This window comes from Phoca vitulina, unplaced genomic scaffold, assembly GCF_004348235.1.
Source record: "Phoca vitulina isolate PV1807 unplaced genomic scaffold, GSC_HSeal_1.0 scaffold12, whole genome shotgun sequence".
Classification (NCBI taxonomy): Eukaryota; Metazoa; Chordata; class Mammalia; order Carnivora; family Phocidae; genus Phoca; species Phoca vitulina.
In genome coordinates, this window is record NW_022589715.1 from 4,338,603 (window position 1) to 4,362,934 (window position 24,332).

The 24,332-nt window shown below is 36.8% G+C and overlaps 2 protein-coding genes and 1 long non-coding RNA gene across 7 annotated transcripts; 2 read left to right on the forward strand and 1 right to left on the reverse strand.

Moving 5' to 3' along the window:
- Window positions 1–470: 470 nt before the first annotated feature.
- On the forward strand, window positions 471–6,022 carry CEBPZOS (CEBPZ opposite strand). 2 transcript variants are annotated; one of them, XM_032410312.1, is made up of 5 exons: window positions 471–538; window positions 3,169–3,284; window positions 4,578–4,622; window positions 5,186–5,270; window positions 5,403–6,022. In XM_032410312.1, exons 2-4 carry the CDS (start codon window positions 3,170–3,172, stop codon window positions 5,266–5,268), a joined length of 243 nt encoding a protein of 80 aa, XP_032266203.1. In that variant the 5' UTR covers window positions 471–538; window position 3,169; the 3' UTR covers window positions 5,269–5,270; window positions 5,403–6,022. The 2 variants fall into 2 exon arrangements, with proteins under 2 accessions (XP_032266203.1, XP_032266205.1); XM_032410314.1 differs by lacking the exon at window positions 471–538 and adding an exon at window positions 561–643.
- Window positions 5,298–24,314, reverse strand: CEBPZ (CCAAT enhancer binding protein zeta). 4 transcript variants are annotated; one of them, XM_032410301.1, is made up of 16 exons: window positions 24,105–24,314; window positions 20,580–22,081; window positions 18,512–18,743; window positions 17,766–17,943; window positions 16,551–16,639; window positions 14,513–14,566; window positions 13,843–13,945; window positions 13,675–13,743; window positions 12,213–12,279; window positions 10,536–10,636; window positions 9,588–9,645; window positions 9,111–9,304; window positions 8,636–8,734; window positions 6,363–6,424; window positions 6,202–6,283; window positions 5,298–5,443 (listed from the first exon to the last, which is right to left on the reverse strand). In XM_032410301.1, exons 1-16 carry the CDS (start codon window positions 24,258–24,260, stop codon window positions 5,298–5,300), a joined length of 3,192 nt encoding a protein of 1,063 aa, XP_032266192.1. In that variant the 5' UTR covers window positions 24,261–24,314. The 4 variants fall into 4 exon arrangements, with proteins under 4 accessions (XP_032266192.1, XP_032266191.1, XP_032266190.1 ...); XM_032410300.1 differs by lacking the exon at window positions 24,105–24,314 and adding an exon at window positions 23,465–23,669; XM_032410299.1 differs by lacking the exon at window positions 14,513–14,566.
- On the forward strand, window positions 14,973–24,089 carry LOC116636018. Its single transcript, XR_004300270.1, has 4 exons — window positions 14,973–16,062; window positions 17,206–17,349; window positions 21,416–21,530; window positions 23,694–24,089. It is a non-coding gene; the product is annotated as an uncharacterized LOC116636018 (long non-coding RNA).
- Window positions 24,315–24,332: the final 18 nt, after the last annotated feature.

Below are 24,332 nucleotides of genomic sequence, written 5' to 3' on the forward strand. Positions count from 1 at the left end.
TGTACAGCCTCCCAAAGGAGCCTTTGGGAGGGGTGCTGGAGACTTAGAGGAGAATGAACAGGACTTTAATGAACTGGGGATTTGGGCATTTGCATTCCAGGGTTACGGTTGGGGCACGTTAGTTACGCCTGCTTACTGAAACAGGTCTGCATTTCTAACAAGCTCCCAGGTGATGACCATATTGCTGATTCTTGGAGACTATCACACTTTGGGTTGCAGAGTGTAGAAAATAATTGAGCACAGGTTTTTCGAGTCAGTGTCTTAAGTTCAAATCCAATTTTGTCTCTTGTTAGCTCTGTGATTGTAGGCGGGGTAAAACTCTTTCCTTCTATGTAAAATGAGACACTCATAGCACCTATTAGGACATAGGGTTTTTGTGAGGATTAAATAAATTAACGGACATAGCCCGCAGTCTGGATCTGCTCTCAGTAAGAAGAGCACGATAAAAGGTAATTCGGTGTGGGGCGGGGCCAACGCCATGAGGGGCGGGGCTATGCCAAACCCTGCGCACGCGCAGTCGTGCGTGTTAGCCCCTCAGGTAAGAGAGCAGGGCCTCTAGTTGGGCGTCCTGACGTGGGCTCTCCACAGAGCGGAGTGGGGCCGTTTTGTGGGGGCCTCGCTAAAGTTCTGGGATCATACGGAGGGAAGTTGGGTGTCACTATATCCATTCGGCGGGAGGGCGCGGGACAGGCCCGAGTGTTTCCGGGTCGCTCGGCGACCTTGTCGCCGCGGCCGGGCGGTGCGGCCTGCGTTGCCCGCGCGAGTTGGCCGCGGGCCGGGCGGGAGCGTCCGGGGAGCCCAGGCAGGCGGGAGGGCGCGGGGGGCCGCCGGGGTGCACCGGAGACCCGGGGGGTGGGGAGCCGCGACGGCCTGAGGATCGTGGGTAGCCGGCCTGAGGCAGCTCTCGGAAGCCTCGCTGGTGCCTTGGTTCTGGACCGTGGGAACCTGGAAAAAGCGCTTTAGCTAATTAAACCCAGGGATGCTGAGAAACCTTGTTCTCCGTCTAAAGTGCGAGAGACCTTGCTGTTGGTTAAATCATTTTGCCTGCGATGCTGAGCCGTGTCGATTTCCAACTGTAGTGCACAGATGAGGCGTTTTCGGACGCAACATTGCACCTTTGTTTTAAGCTTGTGCACCCTGAATCAGCTTCTCAGCCCAGTGTGATGTGAACCCCATGACACACAGCAATGCTTTTCTTCGAGCCCATTCGAGGACTGCTTTATTTTACTCATTTATTTTAATTAGGATTCATGTCCAATGCGGGGCTTGACCTTAGGACCCTGAGATCAAGATTCCGTGGTTCCACCGACTGAGCCACCCAGGTGCTTCGAGCACTGCTTTATTTTAAATTTCACCTAAATTCCGTCCTTCTCCAAAATCTCGTCTAATCTTGTTCTTTCTCTGCCAGCTAGTAAGCCAACTTTGTCGTGGACGGGTATGCGTTTGGTGGTCTTTATCAACTAGGCTTTAGTAGTCGTTATAAACACCTTGCCTGAAGCTGAGCGACTTGTAATGTAAAATGTGTATATATATTTTTTTAAAAGGTAAATGCTGTAGCAGTGTTATTTGTACTTTATTTTTTGAACTCTTAACCTCACCTTCTCCCAACAAAACAAAACCAAATTTTACTTGGATTCCTTTTACTGCGGATATTGCTGCAGGCAGGCTTTATTTTTAATTAAAAACATTTTTTCACCCATTGCACATTAAAAATTACCCTGAGAGGTCCCGGTACTGATCGTGACTTACTTCCTGTCAGGTACAGCATTGTAAACAGCAAAACAGTTCTCCATTCCCACCCACTCAACTGCCTGTTGGTTATACTTGGGTTCTTAACTTCCTCTGCTTCATTTTTTTTTTTTTTTAGATAATAATAAAGTTTTAATCTTTTAGTCCCCAGGGTGATCGCATTATCAAAACGAGGGAAGGGAATTTTGGAGGGAAGGGACACCTGGTAAAGAGATTAATAGGATAATCCTACAAAAGTATTTAATTACACCACTCTGAGGCATTGTGAAAAGGAGTCAAGAGGGAATGGCAGTGAGCAGAGAGCTGGGATTGTAGAGTATTATAGATCTTACCCTCTCTGCAAAGAGGCAGAGAACAGTACGACAAAGAGCATACATTGGACAGTATCAAAATCCTGAGATTAAGAAGGACTGGTTTCTCCTGTTGTTGGGGTTATAGGGAGGCAGAGAAAAACTTGCATTTACATTTCATATATTCAGTAAGAGTCATATATGCTATTTTTTTTAGCTTATTATATAGCCCTTTCCCTTGTTTAGCTTTTACGTTGGGAGAAAGAGAATGAAGACCCAAACCCTTTTTTTGATTAGCTTTTGTTTTAGTTAAAGGAGGAGAATTAAGATCTAAAGTCTAATTTTCCACTTACTGGGTGATGGTGGTCAGTTTTTCTCCTAATGTGGTCCAGGGCCTCTCGTATAGAAGCCATTTGGAGTTGCTTGCAAATGTGCAGATTACTGGGATGGTAACCCTAGATTTGCTGAATCAGAATCTAGGGGAACGACAGGACTGGGGAACTGCAGGTTGAGGCCCAGGAATGTGCATTTTTAACAAGTCTTTTGGGTGATGTAAGTAGTTTGAAACTACTGTTAGAATAGCAGCTCCTCAGGAACAAGTTGGTTTGTTGCTCAACTTTGTATAAAATGCTTGGGCTGTGGAACATAGTTCAATATATGTTGTATAAATAAATGAAAACCTCCAGCTATGGAACATATAAAACCACTTATAAAATAACCTTACCTTTGCAGGTACTTACAAAGAGCTTTCACATATGGTGACTGTTAGATCATATCTTAATTCCTAGTTTGGCTAAAAAAAAAAAAGATTTACCCTATCAATATTCTATATTCTTAGGCAATTAAAAAATCTCAATTCCATAAATTGTTCTTTTTTACAGTGCTTTTTTTCAGTTTCATCTCCGTTTTGTGCTTTATCCAGTGGTGTCTTTAGTTCATTCTGTGGGGTAGAGATTGAAAACTAGGAATGTGGGACATATCAAATACAAATAAGCATACAGTAACTTCAGGGTTTTATCCCTAGATCATTCCGACTGTGAGAATGAATTGGAGTTTTTTTTTGTGGAAGTGGTATTAAGTTTGTGTCTGCTCATTCAGGTTTACATGTATTTGTTATTGTTGAACTTAGGATGGCCCGCACTATGGAACCAGTGGCAAAGAAGATCTTTAAAGGAGTTTTAGTAGTTGAACTCTTGGGCGTTTTTGGAGCTTATTTTTTGTTTAATAAGATGAACACAAGCCAAGGTAATCCTAATTCAGAAGTTAATGTTTTCTAGAGGGGTGTGCAGTTTGCTAATGCATTGAGTTACTAAACAGCATTTTTAGAGAAATTGCTTCCTCAATATATTAGGCATTTTGGGTTGCTGGAGGGGAGGGGGGTCGGGGGGATGGGGTGGCTGTGTGATGGACATTGGGGAGGGTATGTGTTGTGGTGAGCGCTGTGTATTGTGTAAGACTGATGAATCACAGACCTGTACGCCTGAAACAAATAATACATTATATGTTAATTATATATATTAGGCATTTTTATGGACACAAGAAGAAACTTGGTGTTAATTATTGTGGACTTAATGACTCTTCTCCCTAAATAATGTTGTTTGTAGACTAGGGAAAATGTTTCACACTTCAGTGGATTTTACTCATCTGGGGCATAGAGCAAGTATCTGGTCTGGCTTAATTTGGGAACACAGGTAAAGAAATTCAGCCTGCTGCTTATACCTCATTGTTTGGTAGACTGAGTAGTGGTGGCAGAGGGAGTTGTCAAGTAACCAGTTTCAAAGGCTATCAGAGTTCCTCCTCTGTTATCAGTAACTGGGCACTTAAAACCTTTCTCATGCCACTGTCACTGAGAGTGCTGTGATACATTCTGGAGGGAAATCTTATATTAGAGCCCTCAACTTTTAAAATGAGGAAGGGCTGTTTTCTCTTTCCCTGGAGCTGGTAATAGTAGTCCTGGGCGTGGTGGCCATCTTTGAGACTTGTCATTTATCCTCTTAAGGTTTTTCACTGGAACACTGCGCCCCAGGATGCTACTGGATGCCCACAAAGTCACTTCTCAAGTGTAAGGGTATAAAAGAAAACATCCAAACAGTATATAAAAGCAAATTCAAGTTTCTAATTCTGTAACAAGGTAAAATGGGATCTGTAAAACTGTTGTTTTTACGGATTCCATTTTACCTTGCTACGGAGTTAGAAGTAAGACTCTACCTGGTTTTTGAAGTTGATCTCAAAACTTCATAGTTACATAAGGGAGTTACACATTAACACTGAAAACTTACTTTTCTCAATAAATTACATCATATATACAGGCCAAATTTTAAAAACTCCAAAATAACTATGGGGGGCAACAGGCAAGGCAAGTGCAACTTACACCCTGTGCAGGAGAGTTCCTGATTACCAGAAGGACCTTAACACACATTTCTCATCTGTAGGATCCCTAGCTCATAGACCCTAAAGCTAGCACTAAATTATAGCTCCATGTTTTAATACAATGAATGTCTAGTCATGTCTAATTTTAAGACTTCTTTTTTTCATCAGATTTCAGGCAAACAATGAGCAAGAAATTTCCCCTCATCTTGGAAGGTAGGTTTTTTTCTTAAAAGTATAAAGTAAGTTTAAAATAAGTAATTTATGACCAATTAAGGGTTAAAGGACTTTTTACTTTGTGATGTCAATTTCCAAGAAAAATTACTGTTTATCCCTATTTTAGCTCTTTCTGAGAACACAGGGTGGCGAAAATTCTGTTTTGGAGATGAGTAGTTACCAGTGGTTAAAAACTTTGGAATGAAACATCTGAGGTGGTGGTGACAAACCACAGCTTAAAACTTCGTGACCTCTGGTTTGCTAATTTCTTGGAGCTGTTTCTTTCTCTGTCCAGTAGCGGTAATAATGCCCCCCTTATGAGTTGTAACGATTAAAAAAGATGACATTATTAATCACTTAGTACAATAATCTGGTATAAAGTAATGCTTAATAGTGTTCATTACAATGATTAGTACAGATGCCAGAGGGCTTATACATGAAATATGTATCTATTATCTTTTTCATTTTACCATGTAGAAATAAGGAAAAGAGGTTTGATTTCTCTCAATATAATTTTAACACTTTTACATGATTTTATAAATGACAGCTATATTTATTTATAGTTTATTACAAATCCATTGAACAGTCTGGAATGTATGGAGTCAGACAGCAAGATCAAGAAAAATGGTTGAATAGCAAAAATTAGGAGTAAGTACAATTTAATTTATAATTTATTTAGAAAACTCCTTTTCTTTGCTTTTTAATTTTTTGAGTGGTTTTTGGCCTCTTTTTGAAATTTTTCTTTTTCTTGATGATACTTTTCACATCTCTGTTGTGTAGCCAGTCATCACGTTCAGCCTCCCATCTAAGCTGTTTGAGACCTTTGTGGGGGAGAAGAAAGATGAGCACACCACACTGCAGACTCCTGGCCCCACAGAACAAAACAGGAACTTCTGGTCTGCCATGGCTCACAGTCATTTCCCATCCCCTATGCAAATCCCCTGCTTTTGTTTGTTGCTTTCCTTTGGCATTTATTATTAAAGACTACTGTTTAACAAATAAAAGACTAGGAGAAGAAATGAACAAATGCTCTGAAGATTTTATTTCCCCTGAACACTTTCACTGGCAAAAGAAGAGAAGCCAGTAACTGTCAGTATCAGAATTAAAATGTCTATAAAGTACTTACAAACTCACATTATATAAAAACAGCCTGCCTCCCTAAAAAAACTAAAGTAACTGTTTAATATAAAAACTACAGTCTTTATTGCTGTAGTCTAAATGCTTTTTAATCCTCTACATGCTCCCAAAACAGATGAAAAAGCCATTCCTTCCAGGTTATAAGGAACCATTTTATTCATCCTTACTAAAATGGTCCTCCAAAAAATATTTACATCTTCAGAAGTTCTAAGTTAAGGCCATTTAAAAACCTCTGAAAAATTCAAGTTACTTGGGGTGCCTGGGTGGCTCAGTCGGTTCTGTCTGACTCTTGATTTAAGTTCAGGTCATGACCTCAAGATTGTGGGATGGAGCCCTGCCCCTGGCTCTGTGCTCAGCAGGGAATCTGTTGGGATTCTCTCTCCCTCTGTGCCACCCCCCCCAATAAATAAATAAATCTTAAAAAAAAATTCAAGTTACTTACTTGCATTATCTTTGTTAGCCATGGCATTCATGCCAATGTTATCAAACTTGGATCCCATATTTTCATCCAATAGGTGGCCAAACTTAAACAGAGATACATTTATTAGAAAACTCAAAATAATGTGGAATAAGTAACTTCTTAAAGCAGTTTTTTAGTCTTACCTCCTCAGCAGATATAAATAGGTTGGAGTCACTGAAATTTCCTTTCTTTTTTTTTCTTGGTCCTAAAAAAAGTATAAGCCTAGATTATTAAATTGTAATCATTTCCAATGATTTTGGAAAAATACACTTTTTTTTTTAATCGGAGTATAGTTGACACACAATGTTAGTTTCAGGTGTACAACAGTGATTCAACAATCTTTCAACATGGTTTTGTTACAAAAAGGTTGCATTTGGGTTAAAATACAGAATTATAATTATCTTCTAGCACCATTAAGTAGCTGACATTTAAAGACAAATAGAATTTATTTAAGAGTTAGTACCCTAATAAAATTGTCGAGATGACACCAGTGTCTTCCTAACTTTCAGATTTGGCCACTGATCAAGGTTTAACCGTTTTCCACAGTATCAGGCAAGACTGACTACAAAGTCGACCATGGTTGAATTTTGGAATCCTTAAGGCAAACTATATTCTATTTAAGTCAGAGGTTTTATTCTTTGGTCTAACTGTGAAGAAATTGATGGAAAGTATGTTTATTATGTTATAAATGAAATTTTGTTTATATTTATCAAAGTGGTTCTCCTGAACCTGTAATTCTGAACATATAAACATTTCAAAAGAAACTAAAACATCTATTTTTAATATTTATTATATTTTAATTCACACATTTAAAATCACGTTATCTAAAAATATATTAACTAAAAACACTACTTTTATCCATTTTCACCTTTCCTGGAACAGTGTTATTCAAATTCTTTGCATCTACTAGGGCCATTTTTTAAAAACATCTTTAGTAGGGAGTAAAATTCATCATAAAATTCAGGTGTTTTTAAGGGTATAATTCAGTGTTTTAGTAAACTTAGTTGTTCAACTATCATCACATTGCAATTTTAGAACATTTCCATCAACTCCAAAAGACCCCTGGTGCCCATCTGCAGTCATGTGCCCTCGCCCCAAGAGGGCTTTGCCTTTTCTGGCTAGTTCATGTAAGCAGGATCATATGATATGTGGTCTTCTGTATCTGGCTTCTTTCACTTAGCATAACATTTCTGAAGCTCATCCATCTTACAGCATGTATCCGAATCTTATTCCATTTTATTGCTAAATAATATTCCATTATCCATCAGTGAACGTCTGATTTTTGGGCTGTTCCCACTTTTTGGCTATTAATAACTGCTGCTACGAACAATCATGTAAAGCCTCTGCATGGATACCAGAGCCACTTTTGATAAACAGTTTCTAGAGCCTTTCATTTTAAATTTTGTGTCTATTATTCAGGAACTGCATATGATGCTATTGTGGAATATTTTCTCTTAAGCTAAAATTCCCATTTGTATAGCACCTGGAAAGGTTTTTTTCAGTTTTCATTCATCTTACAGGTATATAACTGTAACATTAACTAGTAAGCACGGTTACTGCCTTCTTAAAGTTGCGTTAAGGTTTATCGATAAGGCTATCCAACATTTGCAAATGTAGGGTGAACACTCTTCCCACCTCCAAAACTTATCAGTGTTGGAAATTCCGTGGCCTCCTTTTGTTTTAATCAGTTCTGTCAGGTATCCTTTAATCTGCATCCCAAACTACTGTCAGCTGAGACCTGACACCTTTCAGGCTACTGTCTTCTGAAACCGAAACAGCATCTTTTAATATGACAGGCTCAGTAGGACTTAAGAATAAAGCAACATTTCTTTTTGGAGATGATTTTAGGGAAAACTATCTTATATTTGAGAATATGCTACTATTAAAGTGTGACCGTACATCACTCAGTGGAAGACAGAATCTGAAAGATAACATGTTATAATTTATGTATCAGGTAAATCATCTAAGAGGCCTATCGTTGTATTTGAAAGAGCTTGTAAGTTTTGCAGGTATAAACGAGAGACTTTCAAAGCATGAAAAAAAAGCAAGCCTGTGAATTTATCACAGGTTTCAGGAATAAAATACTTACAATGCTTTCTACATTTTTATCAAAAAAGTTAAAAATGTCACCTGATATAGTACCTTTTTCTTTTATTAGCATCTTACAAGTGTTAACATTAAAAGGATAATCTCTTACAATACTTTAAAGATGATCTAGAGATAGTTAAATGAGAGAAAGGAAGTTATGAGGAAAAAATAATGTGGGAAACAACTTTCACATATTAAAAAAAGAAACTGTTGTTATCCATTATAAAAGTAAAAATGAAATTATACTAACCAATTTAGAAAATTTCCCAAAATGATAATTAGTAACTTTTACACAGCCACTGCTTAGGTTTAAAAGACATTTTCTTACCTTGAAATGATCCAGCAAAGTCAAAATCATTTGCACCTTTTCTCTTGCTTCTCTTTGTCCCGATTTTAGAGCTGACTTCATCATCAAGTTCTATTTCCCCTGCCAAACAAAAACAAAAACATGCTATTAAGCAATTTAAAAACAACAGAACTGCTACAGGGCTAAGATAAATGATGAATATTTTGATTAACTTTGAGAAATAATTACTATTCTAACAACAACAAAAAAAGGGTAACTTAACAGCTCAACAGGTATTGTGCAAAGAGCCCAACTGTTGATTAAAACAGAAGCTCAAAAATCAACCTCTTTCAGTTCCAAATAAGTGGGGGGAAAAGGTCCTATTTAAATTTCTAGCCAACCTGATTATTAATTTGAATACAAAGTAATATTTAAGAAATGCTTCAACAGGAAAACTAGCCTACACTGAGGAAAAAAGGAAAATACACTTTTTGCCTCGTATTTTAAAAATGCTTACTTGGAATGCCTTCACTTTCATCATCCAACACGTCCATGAATGTTCCTCCATCTTCATCAATTTCAGTAAATTCTTCATTCATACTTCCTAAAGAAACTTCATCATCATCCAAGTTATCAAGGTCATCATCACTGCCTTCTGAGTCTTCATCTTCTGGGTCTCCCTTAGCACCTTTTTTTTTCTTTTTCATGTTGCTGAAGAAAAACAACAACGTGTAGTAGAGAACATTGTTTTCTAAAGTGTTTTTTGGTGATTAGCCTAATACTAGGCTACTAACAAGGTTACAGACAGCCTAGAACCTCAATTTAATATACTAACATGTGTTATAAAGGTCTAAAATGAAAGTACTATATCCATTTCCCAAGCTTATTTCAATAAATTTCTACTACACATCAGAGTCCTGTATTCTGTTCTGAGGAAAACAATTTGGGAAATGCTGAGAAAATAGTTTTTTAAAAAACAAGACTGTTTTTTTACCCAGCAAAATCAAGGTCATCCTTTCCAGAGGTGAAACAATTATCATCTTCAAATGTGTCTGTCAGAGAATAATATACAAATTGTCAGATGTAGCAAGGAATAACAAAGTTGACAAGTCTTCTATCTGAACGAATTAACATAGTCATTCTGCTGTTTATGATAAGTAAACACCAAAATGACATAATCGGACTACTGGTATGTTTTATTAATCTACATAAACCTGTGAATATACTGACCTTAATTAAATCCCCAAACTAAAATGGATTCCAGTTAATTTGTTTCTTTCTACAACTCTTTGATGGAAAGAGGGTAAATATCAAAATGGTATTTAGCAATTGCAATCCTTTTAAGTGCTTATTTTTAGCATCCTTTAATCTGCCTTCTTAAAGTTGCCTTAAGGTTTATCCATAAGGTTATCCAATATTTGCAAATGTAGGGTGAACACTCTTCCCACCTCCAAAACTTATCAGTGTTGGAAATACTACAATGTGCAAAAAAAGCAAAAAAACCCCACTTTTCTAATTTCCCCTTTTTTGTTTCAGCCTAAATATAGATTAAAATTTTTGTAGCTGTGTGGATCACAGAGGAAACAGATGAAACAGCAGACTACTGCTACCAATAGTGCAAGAAAATTAGGAACAATAAAAATGGTTTCTCTTCTGTAAGAGATTGGATGAGTATATTCCTTCAGAATGAATATATGCCACGTAAATACAAATTTATTTTTCCCACGAACTGCCCATGCATAATCCTAAATCTCTGGAGCAAGTGAGGGTGACCTACCATATGCCACCAAAATATTTTTTAATCCTCCATTGTCATGTGCATGGTATTCTTAGCTAAATGATTTTCTAAAACTAAGATCACCCCTACCACTAATATTCCATGGTTCTATAAGTAAATAGAAAGATTATTTTACAAATTAAACAGTCAACAAAAACAAATTACCAATCATCTTTTCAAACTCCTCATCATCCACATCTTCTATACTTTCTTCATCTGCATTCCGTTTTTGTTTCTCTTTAACAATTGCAACTTTTTTATAATACCTGAAAAAAATGCATGTTATATATTTGATTATTTATTTTTTAAGATTTTTTTTTTTAAAGATTTGATTTATTTATTTGACAGAGAGAGACATAGCGAGAGCAGGAACACAAGCAGGGGGAGTGGGAGAGGGAGAAGCAGGCTTCCCGCAGAGCAGGAAGCCCGATGTGGGACTCGATCCCAGGACCCTGGGATCATGACCTGAGCCGAAGGCAGATGCTCAACAACTGAGCCACCCAGGCGCCCTATTTTTTAAGATTTTATTTCTTAAGAGAGACAGCATGCGTGCATGTGCGTGCATGAGGTGGGGGGGGTAGAGGGAGAGAGAGAATCTTCAGCAGACTCCTTGCTGAGTATGGAACCTGACGCAGGGCTCAATCTTACAACCCGAAGATTATGACTTGAGCAGAAACCAAGAGGAAGACACTCAACTGACTGAGCCACCCAGGTGCCCTTACTTGATAATTGTATTAAAGGGCCCACTTTGCTATAATCAAAGCACCTATGACCAGTGACACAAGTGTAAAAACAGTTGGATATAAATGACTAAAATTTGTATTTATTATAAACAAGAGTTTTGAATTAAAATAGCAACTTCTGAACATGAAGTAAAATAAATTTCAAAGATTCAGGATTTAGTTTTTCATAAAAACACCTCAACTCATCTTAATTAAATGACATAGTAAAAGGTTTAGTGTCAACACTAATGATGTGTTAGAAATAAGACAAAATGTGGCTCTAGATAACATCTAATCACAGTATTTTATCAGTTAGATCCATTCTAATACTAGGGTAGAGTGAAACTTAGCATTCTGCAGATGGGATCATACCCTCAAAATTCTTCACACAAAATATTTAAAAAAAAAAAAACCCAAATCAAACAGAATTAACCAATCAGATAACAATAAGAATACTATTAAGTTTAGGACTTCTCTATGTAACAGCACAGTGAATTTTGCTAATTCTGCCTAGAGTCGTATTTTGGACAAATTACTCATGAGTTGCTTATCATTATGTTAGACTGATAACAGATTTAAAGCCTGTAAGACAATTACTATATTACAAAAAGTAAGAAATTAAAAATTAGGTTTTACAAAGTCAAGAGTCATAAAATTTAAGCTACATTATTAAAAATACCCACAAATTTACTTGTTTTAAGTTTCACTTAGGTATGTTAAGATTAGCAAACGGAATGATTTATAAATTCCTTTTGCAAAAAAATGAGAGGACACATTTTTTTTAAAGCTTTATTTATTTGAGAGAGAGCAAGTGAGCACAAGCGGGGTGGTGGGGGGGAGAGGGGGCAATGGGCAAAGGGAGGAGGAGAAGCAGACTCTCCAGTGAGCAGGGAGCCCAATGTGGGGCTCAATCCCAGGACCCTGAGATTATGACCTGAGCTGAAGGCAGCCCCTTAACCAACTGAGCCACCCAGGCACCCCAACTGACATATCTTTAGATCTTTTCAAGACAGACCTATGTTAATGAAGCATTTTATGGAATCTAAAAAATTTATAATCTTTTTTTCTAAAAATTTAAATTTTAATAGTTCTCCAAAAGAAACTGCATTAAGTGTATTACCTGTAGAAAAATAGTTCATCCACTGGTATTTGGCTTTCTTCTTTTGCAAGGAACTCCTTACTGTTCACTAAGAAAATAGATTAAGAAAATATTTTTATTAAAGTAATCCTTTTTATGTTATTCAAGCTCGTAAGACTACATACAGCATACCTATAATTCTAAAGTCTTAAAATGTAAGGAATGTGGACAGAAGGGATCTTCTAGTGCAAAGGACAATCTCTGGGAAAGTCTGAGTGCAGAAGACCAAACATTTGAAACTGTTCATTGGCTACAATGACATACGTAGCCATCAGTGCATGCATCACAGTGAAAGAACATGGTTTTCATTGTCCTCCAACTGTATCCAGGACCCCAATTTTAAGAGAAAGAGTTCTCTTAATAATCACTTTAAACTTTTCATCATCTTGGGAAAAAAGCAGTAACTCCTGCCATTCTGGAACAGGAAGTAAAGTTAAACAGAATTATCCACAATTTTACTTAATATTGATGAAAATTAAGGAACAAGACCAACGAACTACAAGAATATTAGTTTTCTCTCTTCACGATAAAAATTTCTAACTCATCTTGATTAAAACTGGATTTGGCTTCTAAGTTCTAACTCTATTACTTTGGGGGAGTCCATTTACATCTCTGGACCTCTGTGAAATAAATCAGTTGGAAATTAAATGATTAATAAAGTACAAATTAACCCTAGTCTCTGAATGAAAAGGAGCTGTGATTTATTATATAAAGAAATGTTTGCTCTGAATATAGAAACAAAGAGTCAGATATACAAGATGGGTACGCAGTACCCATAAAAAGTTATCAACTAATTTAAAATGATGCTCTGTGACAAAAACTAGTTGTGGGTTTTCTGCTGAACCCATATTAGAGAGCTTAAGATGGTCTTTAACTATAGGGGTGTCTGGGTGGCTCAGTTGGTTGAGCATCTGACTCTTGGGTTTCGGCTCAGGTTGTGATCTCAGGATCGTGGGATCAAGCCCTTCATCAGGCTCCCTGCTCAGCAGGGAATCTGCTTGAGATTCTCTCCCTCTGCCCTTCCCCCTGCCCCTCCCCCTGCTCACACACTCCCTCTCAAAAAAAAAAAAAAAAAGAAAGATGGTCTTTAACTGTAAAAGATAGTAATATATATGGGGGGGGTCACTAACAGAGCTATAGATGATACAAAAATGGCAAAATGTTGCTAATTGTTGAAGCTGGGTTATACTTACAGGGGAGTTGTTATACTATCTGTATATTTATTTTGGATATGTTTGAAATTTTCTGTAATAAAGTTAAAAAAATAAAAGACCCAGTAAGACATAGTAAACTTAAGAATGCATACACATTTTTGGGAACAAAAGATGGATAATGTCTCTGGTGCTTAGATTTATTCTGGTAAAATGGAGCAAAGAATAATACAATTTATGTTATTGACTTGTACTATTCTTGTCAGTTTCAACCGTCTAGGCTTTATACTTACCAGGAAGACTACGAATATCCTTCATAAAATGTTTTCTTTTTGGCTGCATCACAATGCTATCTGTGTTTTCTGAAATGTAAAAATCAAGAGAGTGTAATATAAAACCTAGTTGTATGCTTATTTATTAAATGTCAACAGTGAAAACCAAATACTTAAATAGAAGCATACCTTTGCCTTTATGTGGCTTTGGATTTCTGTATACAAATCGATCTAAGAATCTCATTAATGTGAAATCTTGGAGTGGGTCCCCTGAATACTGAATAGAGTTTCCCTGAAAGGTGGAGGGGGTGGGAGGATTAAGAACTTAATGCAAATTATATATATGCATCCAGATAAGAAAAAAAACAAACAAAACACCATCTACTACAATGCATCAAAGGCACATATATGCCATAAATGACCCTTCAAATATCCATCTCATCCCTCTTTACTTGAAGATTTAAACAGAGTCATACACATAAATACATATTTTATGATACACTTTTGATTTTATGAAGAGGTAAACAACAGTAATACTGTAGGTCATCTATTAACCAGGAACCAAACACTGATGTGGCCAACACAGCAAATGGGAAAGGGGAGGGCAGTCTTTCTTCAGGAGAAAAACCAGAATGTAATAAATAACTGTTGCAATTTTCTAATATCCTGTATTTCTATTCACCACACAGTGGGAAGAATTACTTGCCGTACTGTATTAAACAAGTCATTGGTCCTTTCCAACAGCAGAACATGTTTATGATTCTATGTTGTGGACAGAAAACACTGTTATGACCAATTATTGATTATCTAAAACTAGATTACTTTTTCTTATTTCTTGACTTTAGAATATTAGACTTACCTCAAGGATAGTCTTTGCAAAAAGGGCCACAGAGGGATGAAAATGCTCAGATAGCTTAAAAAAAAAAAAGGCGAGGAAAGTCATCTCTTACTACAGTTGTAGATCCAAAGAATTGAAACTTAAGCCAATACATTAGAGAAGAGTGATTCTCAAAATTTTGGTCTCAGGAGTGTTTTATACATTTAAAAGTCAAGGACTTCAAGAGCTTCCTTAGTTTAAGTGGGATATATCTATTGATATTTACCTTATTAGAAATTACAACAGAAATTTTAAGTTTCTATTTAAGTAATCTCTACACCTACCATGGGGCTTAAACTCATGACCGCATGGGCAAGAGTCGCATGCTCTTCCGACTGAGCCAGCCAGGCGCCCACAATAGGAAATTTTGAAACATTTATAGTCAATTTAAAATAACAATGAGCCTATTATATATTAATATAAATGTTTTATGAAAAGTAACTTTTTCAGAACAAATAAGCATTAGTGAAGAGTAGGATTATTTCAGTTTTGTAAATCTATTTAATGTCTGGCTTAATAGAAGACAGTGGATTCTCATACGTGCTTCTGTATTCCATGTCATTTTTTAGTTGGAAGTATATGAAGACAATCTTGCCTCACACAGATATATAGTTGGAAATAGGAGGGTTAACTGATAACCTTTCACATAATTGTGGATTATCTTTGATACTACACCCAAACTGAAGATTAGTTGCAATATGGAATTTGAAACCATATCAATCAGCTTTTGGTACTTGCTACTTAAAATTAATCAGTCTACTTTGAATAGATCTTTTAACCATGACTTTGTAACACTGTGCATTTAGTCATTTGGAAAATACTGATTCAGTAAGTTATGTAGTTCTTCCATATGTTGGTTACATTATCACAAAAATCACATTGTTAGTATCACCACTGATTTTATCAGAAAAGTTTTTACATATTGAGAAAGTGTCCAGTTCAAGGTAGTGTTTACAAGATTTCTAAGCTTTTAATTTGGTTAAAAGCTTGAATTTTATCACTGACAGCAAATATTGTCAGCAGTTTTGCTTGAAATAACAGATTCACTTCATTCACTCAAGAAAATGTCTCCCAAATACCAAATCTGAATAACCAGTCTATCAACCAGTCTTTTATGAAAAAGGCAGCCGAGTTTACAACAAACTACACAGGTACTTTTCCCAAGACACGAGACAACCTCATACTTAGGTATGCAGCAGAAGTATGTTATGAATTCCTTCTGTATATGTACACAGACTATGAAAAAGACATGTACTTTAGGGTCAAGATAATCACTAATTTTTCCTGTTTCATCATTCTTATGTGATACTGGCTTTTTTCCCTGAAGGTCCATGGCGGTGAAGAATATAATGGCTCCTACCCTTATCTGCGCTGAGGCACTAGCAGTTTTAGCCAGCATTTCTTTAGTATCATCAGTGCCACTGTTAACAGAGTGACAAAGGCAAGTAACGTGCCTTGGTAGCACTACGAAACTAGCTGTGACCTTGCAGACTCACTGAAAAGGTGTCAAGGGGCCCACAGGAGTCTGTGAGGTAAGACACTTACTTGCTTTTCCAAAGATACCATAGAAAGTTTACTGGAAATATGGGTTCCTCTAATGCATTTAAAAAGTTATTTTATTTGCAAATAGTTCTATCATCACAAAACTTCTCAGGGAGATCTAATGCATAAAGCAAAATTTACCCATTTTACAGAGCCATTATATGCAGTAATTTACCTACAAAAAGCAAAATTTATTTATAGCCATGTACAACATCCTGATTTTGCATCCACATTATTTAAGATTTGCTACATGTGAATGTAGAAATGTATAAATGTGTAAATTTAATGTTTATCAGAGGCTACAGAAATACAGGTTATAAAGCATTACAGCTGGCTGGGTGACATGCTTCAAATTGCTCCCTTATGCCAATTAACTAATGTCTAAACTAAACTATATTGATCATTTACGAGCCAAATGGAAACTTCAAGCTGTTAAATCCATGAGGGCAAATATAAAGCACTAATAAAATTACTTTACCTTTTTGAGTTCCCAAAGACTTGTATTTTCAGCTCCACAGAACAAAGGGTTTCTACTGAATGGATCGTATGTGTTTAACTGTTTGCCACCTAAGAACAACAACAAATAAACTAATTCTCAAATGCTTTATTCCTAGCCCAAGAGTTCACTAAAACCACCACCATTAATGTTGTCACCAATAACTATAATATGTATGCATATGTAATAGAATTATAATTTTCAACATTCTTAGTTAGCCAGGTATCCTACCCAGATTAAACGTCCCAAGCCCCAACAAGAATTAGATATGGTCCCCAGGATAGCATTTGCTACTGAATAAACCAGGCAGCAAAAGGTGCCCAAATCTGGGTCAACTGGGTTAGAAGGGTTAAAATGGCAACTAGCCTGAAGATTAAATAGGTCTAAATTCTTTTGGAACTTTAAGTGCACTGAATATTTGTTATTAAATTAGGTCCAGGAATAATTCTCACTTGGAACAAGTTTTATGTTATCTTCAAAGAACTTTCAGAACACATTACAACAAACTGTCTACTTCACAATGCACATGTTCATCATCCTTCTAAAGGATTATTCTCAGTTTAGCCTTCAGGGAAATTGATGGATTCTTTTAAACACTTTCCTGGTTGCTTCCACACTTCTCTTTTATACTTCACAGGCAAACTGAAGTTTGGGGAAATGAAATAAGTTGACCAAGAGTTCCACGACAAGTTTCAAGAAATGCATCTGGCACATTTCTTGATCCCCAAGGTTTAGTGTGCTTTTCTTTACAGCTCAAATGAAGAGGTTGCATTTCCAAAAGGTATCTGCTTTAATTTCTAAGATCAAAATTACTTTAAAATGTGTTACTATCTGTAGTATTATTAATAAGTAGACAAGTGATTCACTATATTAAAAATTTACTTCTAAAAAAAAAAAATTTACTTCTAAGTTCCTGAATATATCTGGTTATAAAAGCTCTACTTAACAAAAAAAGAATACAGAGGATTTCTAAAATGGTATAGTGTTAATTTCTATTAAGATCAAAGCAGGGGGCCCCTGGCTGGCTCAGTCGGTAGAGCATGCAACTTTTGATCTTGGGGTTGTGAGTACAAGCCCCACATTGGGTGCATATTACTTAAAAAAAAAATTTAAATCTTTAAAAAAAAAAAGATCAAAGGAGAATCCAATTCCTGTTTAAAAGTTCAAGAGAACAATTTAAAGATTTAAGAAACTCACCTTTCAAGTTATCAAAGTGCACCCAAGAAGCAGACTCTGATTTTTTTGTTTTCTTAGGACTGTCAGACACAGTTTCTTCTGTCTCAGCTTTTTTTACTGTATCTGTTTCTTTATCTGCATCAGTGAATTTTTCTATGTCTTCATCATCTATGTCGATAAAATTTTCTTCATCAGACTCCTAAAACAATGGTTTAATAAATCTGCATTAATCAACTGGAAGTCTGTATTCAGTTATGTGAGGGAGTTTTGAAGATGACCCTCTTATTGCTATAATGGTAAAACATGAAAATTCCATCAATCAAATTTATGAGACACCATATTCTTTTTTCTAAATGTAAGAGAATTAAGTTGAGCCACAATTCCCTGAGACTTTGGGACTTTTTTACATGAAAACATTCAGCCCTCAAATTTCTGATGTGTTATAAATAACCCTATTAAGTAGGTGCTACTATGTCCATTTCACAACTGAGGAAACAGGTTTAAGAGATCCACTAGCTCTGTAACTGTAACTACCTCATACAATTACAGTTTAGTATAGTACAGTTTACAATGAGTAAAGGGATCAAGCAACATGCCCACCCAGGAAAACTGTACACCTGGGACTAAAATTCAGGTCTGTCCAACTTCAGGACTCACACATGTTCATGCTGCAGAGAACTAAGTAAGTTACTGTCATTGAAGCTAAGAAGAAAAATACCAATATATTTCAGAACCCACTCGATTTAAAAAGCAGTTGTAAGATATACCGGATGATCGTCTAGTTGACTTCTTAAACCTGGTTTTGCTTTAAGGATCTCAGACACAAGGTATAAAGCTCCACATATGAATGGTGGCATCTGTTCACAAGTAACTTGGAGTAACCTCTTCACAAAAGCCTTCACCCTGCGCAACACGATGTCAGCTTTCAAAGATTTGTAGATAAGATTAAGAAACATAGCTTGCTTAGAACACATCATCAATCCTGGATCCAACATCTTCCTATAAAACAAAAACAAGATCAAATGTTTATTCATAAAATATCTCTACAACCAGTAGTAGAGGCAACTGCTAACCTCATCTTAGGGATAACCTTCCTGTTTATTTTAGATCAAGAGACCTAAGACGTAAAATGGAAGTCAATGACCAAAACAGAAAGAATGATGTTGGGGGAGGGTGGGAATATCAACAGGAGAAAGACATTTTTTGTGTGTTTTCTCTTTTCTAAGGGGTTTTTCATTCTCTAGGATAACAGCATAATTTTTATACAGATACAGAACCTCACACGAAAGGCTAATCCAAAACCAGATAATGAAAGCTGACCTATGAAAGCAGTGGACTAGACCAGTGTTCTTATCCTTGTATCACTACCCCCTAGCTGGGGGACCAGAGGCCTCCACATGATTCTAACGAACACACGTAGAGTAGAAAATTGAACATGATAATTTTAAAATTTTCTCTTTATCCTAGCTGCTAAATCCTAGAGATGCTCCAACTGCTCTTGCCTTCCAGACATTAGAATATCCAGAATTAACACAATCCTCTGTATATGCTCATGTGCAATATTACTTCTTATTCTAAGCATTTCTATTAACTTTTTTCCATTAATATTAGAAATGGAAATATCTGACCCTGTGAAGCATTTTCATATTGCTCTGCATACCCACTTTCCCCCATTTGTTACTTCCATAATTCTGGTGATATTGAGATATCTTATATTATTCAGTATTTTTTTTTTTTTTTAAAGATTTTATTTATGGGTTAACATACACATGAACTCAGTAAAGTCCCAGTTTTCTCATTTTTTAGCTATGTAACCTTGGGAAGTTTTATAATTGTAACAATAACCCTACAGGATAGGTGCACTCCTCTTCATTTTATAGACAAACTGGGCCACAGTAAAATGGCATTAATCGTGTTTACCAATAGGGCTTTAAAGAGGATTCAGTAATTTGTCCAAAGTTACACAGCAAACTAATGGCTGGGACTCAAATCCAGGCACTGTGGCTTAAGTTCAAGATATTAATCAGTACATTATATTTCTCACAAGATATATGTTATGTAAAATTATTAAAGTGAATTAAAGGAATATATAGCTTGTTGGTATACTTAAACAGTTCCAAAGTGTTCACACTGTTCAAAATATCATCCCTCAATAAGTATGTCGGGACAACAGCAAAATTCAATGAACAAAATCTTAATCCCAATTAAAAAAATTCCAAAAATGCAACCCTAACCGTCCCTAACAGACTTTCTTGTTTACCATCTGTTTTCCTCAATATGAGTGTAAGCAACTCTAGGGGTGGGAATTTTGTTCAGTGCTATATCCAAAGCACCTGGAAATGTCCAGCATATAGATGGCATTCAAAAAATTGCTGTTGAATGAATTACTAAATGGCTGTGTGAAGGACAGGGGGAGGAAATATAGGACTGAGGATGTGAGTGAGGGGGAAGGGACTGAAGGAAACTTCAATTATATCTGCAGTTCTAATTTTTTAATATTCTAAAGATTTAAAACAGATATAGCAGAATGTTAAGGTTGAAATATTAGGTGGTAGGATATGGATGTTTTGGGGGAGGGTATTTTTCTGTATTTTAGCAAGTTCTCAATACAAAAAATAAAATAATGTATGCAAAATATTTAACATCGTTTTCCAAGAGGAAAACAAAGATTAGTGACTTACTCAAAGTTGGTGATTAGCAAGTTGCTGAGGGGGGCCTAAAATCCAGTTTTCTAAGTTTCTTGCCCCATAGAGGGGCACAGTAAGTGCTGTGTATTAAATCACATTATTAAATCATGTTATTCCTCATTCACCTATTGAAATGGAATGTACTTACCTATATAATGCTGCATAGTATCGATCTGATATCGTCTGCTGAGAATTCATTACTTGGAAAAGCAACATTAAAGCCTGTACGCTGGTGTTAAAATTCACAGCATGCAACACTTTAAAGAGCGTGTCGACCTGCTCCCTCACTTTGTCATCACCAGTCTGGGCATAAGGGTATGCCCTATTTACTCCTGTTAAAAGGGCACTAAGCATTTTTGATTCAATATCTTTTTTCTTGATACAAGTCCGGAAAAAACAAAAATAAAGAGTAATTAACTTATTAGCTAATTCACTTTCTTCATGGGAAAGGACCATTTGATTTAAAAAGCAAACTGCATAATATTGCGCTTTGGAGCTGATATTTGAGCGAAAGAGCAGCCTTTCTACTTCGCCACATACAACTCCTTTCATATTGGGATGTTTACAAAGCAATGTCTCTAACAGATGGGAGGCCTTGGTGGCTATTCTGTTCTGAGGATCTCCCAGTTTATTTACCACCTGCACAAGAAGAGCCTTTTCTTCCTCAGGTTTGTTACAAAGAAGCTCATGAGCTACAACAAGAGCTCGAGTTTTAGTGGCTACTAATGAATCATGACTTAAAGTTTCTAAGACCTGCACAAATTCAGCCACAAGGTGTTTCAGCTGGTGTTCAAAATACCATAATATCAGCCTTCTATCTCTCGAGTCCTTGTTGCCACTGGACAACTGTTCTAGTTTGTTGAAGGGATGCTGGCTGAAAATCCGTAGCTTCCGACTGTCTGGCAAAAGGTCTGTAATGAGTAATTCTTTGAAAGTATCCAAAGCCATGAGGCACTGTTGTTTGCTACCCTTCTTTTTAACAAGGTTCACAAGAGTTTCTACAAACTGCAGTGTGTGAACAGCATCATCCTGAATAAGAAGAATCATGGCTGCCATCCTGTCACCTAGCGTCCCTGATGACACAATTGTCTTCATCCAGGTAGAAGAAGCTCCCTTTTGGTTATTTGTCTTATTTTTGAATAAGTTGATTTCATGCTCATACAATTTCTGAGCCAAGGTTTTGTACTTAGACACAACATCCTGAGGCTGGGGTTCCAAAGAATATTCATTGCTGTACTCCAGATCATACCATTTGCCTCCAGGCTTGAGTAACAATGTCTGTCTCTCAAAAAATTCAAAGATGTCCTGTTGTTTATCTTTCTTAACTTTTGGTGTGACACTGTTGTTCTCATCAGAATGTTGTTCTGGCTTCTTCTTATTTTTCACCTTACCGAGTGATGTCCTTTCACTTTCTGCTGCATTTTGCTTTTTATTATCTACTTTAGATACTCTTGCTTCTTTTTTGCTGGCATTTTCTTTTTCAGCTGGTTCATCTTCTTCAACTAAGAAAGCTTTTGCATACTTGGCCAAACTAAGATTTTGAATAAATGCTTCCAGTTCACCTTGTTGAAGGTCATCGATTGCTCCTTTTTTGCCTCCATCCACCAGTTCCTCATTTTCATCCAAAGTAGCCAGCATAAGGTAATCTTGCTGCATTAAAACATAAGAAAGTTAAAAATAAATTACAAATCCAAAGTTTAGAAAAACTTCCAAAGTTAATTTGAAATTTATTATGTTTAAAAATCAATTAAATTCAATTATCATGGTATTGTCTGGGCTCCCACCCTACAACCAAGTAAATACTTGATGAATCAAAGATTTACATGTGAAAAAAAAAGTTGTAATAGAAGAATGCACACCATAATTAAAATAATTTCAGAGTAGAGAAAACCTTTCCAAATGACATTAAATGCAGGCCCTTAAAGGCAAAGATGGGTAAAACTGTCATTCTCTCAGACAAAAAACATACAAAAGTCAAAAGACAAATAAATTGGAAAAAAAATACTGGCAACTGATATCAGAGTAATTGGGCTTAATATTTAATGTAAAAGTTCCTACACATCAGTTAAGGAAGTGATAACTGAAAGATCTGCAAAGGATATAAACAAATGGTTCATAAGGGGAAAGTGGCTTTTAAAAATGTGAAAAGATGCTCAACTTCACTGACATTAAGAAAAATCCAAATTAAAACCACCATGATGCATCCATTTTCTAATCTGTCAGATGAGAAAGATAAAATTGTGACAGGTGGTGTTGGGAAGATGGTAGGAGGAAAAGGCACTTTCCTACATGACTGATGGAAATGTAAACTAGCACAACCTCTATGGAGGGCAACTTGCTACCTTCAAATCAAAATACAAGACACACATCCTTTGATCCAGCAGTTCCATTTCTATCAATTTAGATTACATATATGTTCACAAATGTGGGAAAAGATCTATTTTAAAGGTTATTTACTGAAGCATTATTTAAAATAGCAAAGATTGACAACCTAAACATCCACAATAAATGGCTGGTTAGATTAAAACAATGATTTATGCAGGCATAAAACCAATAACCCAACTTTATATAATGATATGGAAGAATCTATACGACAGCAAGAAAAAATATATACACAATATTATACAGCATATTACCTTTTGTGTAAAAAATAACGTGTGTGTTTGAAGATATAAAAGACACATAAAAATACTTGCTTTGACTAGTAATCGCATGGTTAGAGATAAAAGTGGGAAAGAAGACTTTTCACCAAGTACTCCTCCTTTTTAAAATAACTTTTTGTAGCACGTGAAATACTACCTATTCAAAAATTAAATACAACACAAGTACAGAGCAAACTGTGAATCTGCCCCGTAAATTGAATTTCTCCTGCCCCTACCTGTCTCCCCACCGATAGTCACAAAACATGTGCTAAAAAAGTAAGCTAAATTCCATCACGTATTTGCTCCAAATCTTCTAAGGTTTTGCATCAAACTCAGAGAAAGGCCTATATTCTTACCTCTCTGAGCTCATTTCTTATTACTCTCCCCTTACCTCACTCTGCCTCAGCTACACTGACGTTTTTGTTGCTCACAGAACAGCGTGGCTCCTTTCTTTCCTAGTTTTCTTCTCAAACATCTCAATGATGAGTTCCCCGATCACCTCATTTAAAACTGCTACGCCCTTCCCACTGATTATCTTTTCTTCTTCTTCTCCGTGGCACTACTCAGCATCTGATATATAATATTCAAAAGTTTGGTTACTGATTCTTTCCCTTAATTAGGATGTGAATTCCGAGAGCAGAGGGCTTCTAGAGCGTAAACATGTGCGTATACTCCGTGAGAACAGAAGTTAACATTCCAACAGCACTGAAGTTCAGAACACTGATGCCACGACGTCAGGACCCAAAAAGGTCAGTCTTCACCGACCTGATGGAGTGCCAGTTATAGATCAGTGAAATGAGAGGGTCACCTACATCCTAAGAAAGGCCACACCGCAAAAACGTTCAATGCCAAAGGACTCTTCTCTTGTAAAAAGCTGTGGAAAAGAAGCGCGGGAAGCGCACAGCGCACATTTCGAAGCTGGGATCTGGATGCAGAACGCCCTCCCACGCTGCCGCCCGGGGGTGGCCGGGCCACTCGGGAGACCACTCCTCGCGCCTCTGTTCCCTTGTCCGCGAGTCCGAGGCCATTACCTTGGTGCCTCCGAGCCGTAATACTTCCTCCAGAGAGAACCCATTCTCGGCTTCATCGTTATCCTCCTCGTTGTCCTCGTCCGGATCTTCTACCGCCTCCTCTCCGCGCCAGGGCCGCTTGGGATGGAACTCCAAAGGCTTCTTGGCGGCCGCCATGACCAGCAAAGCACGCGCACACGGCCCGCAGCCTCCTTCCGTTTGGCTGAGTGACGTACTTCTGGCAGGGGC

Coding starts and splice junctions, on each gene's coding strand:
- CEBPZOS (XM_032410312.1), top strand. CDS start 3,170: ATGGCCCGCACTATGGAACCAGTGGCAAAGAAGATCTTTAAAGGAGTT. Junction 3,285..4,577: donor TAAGATGAACACAAGCCAAG/GTAATCCTAATT, acceptor TTTTTTCATCAG/ATTTCAGGCAAACAATGAGC. Junction 4,623..5,185: donor ATTTCCCCTCATCTTGGAAG/GTAGGTTTTTTT, acceptor ATTTATTTATAG/TTTATTACAAATCCATTGAA.
- CEBPZ (XM_032410301.1), bottom strand. CDS start 24,260: ATGGCGGCCGCCAAGAAGCCTTTGGAGTTCCATCCCAAGCGGCCCTGG. Junction 22,082..24,104: donor TACGGCTCGGAGGCACCAAG/GTAATGGCCTCG, acceptor GTTTTAATGCAG/CAAGATTACCTTATGCTGGC. Junction 8,735..9,110: donor TGAAAGTGAAGGCATTCCAA/GTAAGCATTTTT, acceptor TTTGTTTGGCAG/GGGAAATAGAACTTGATGAT.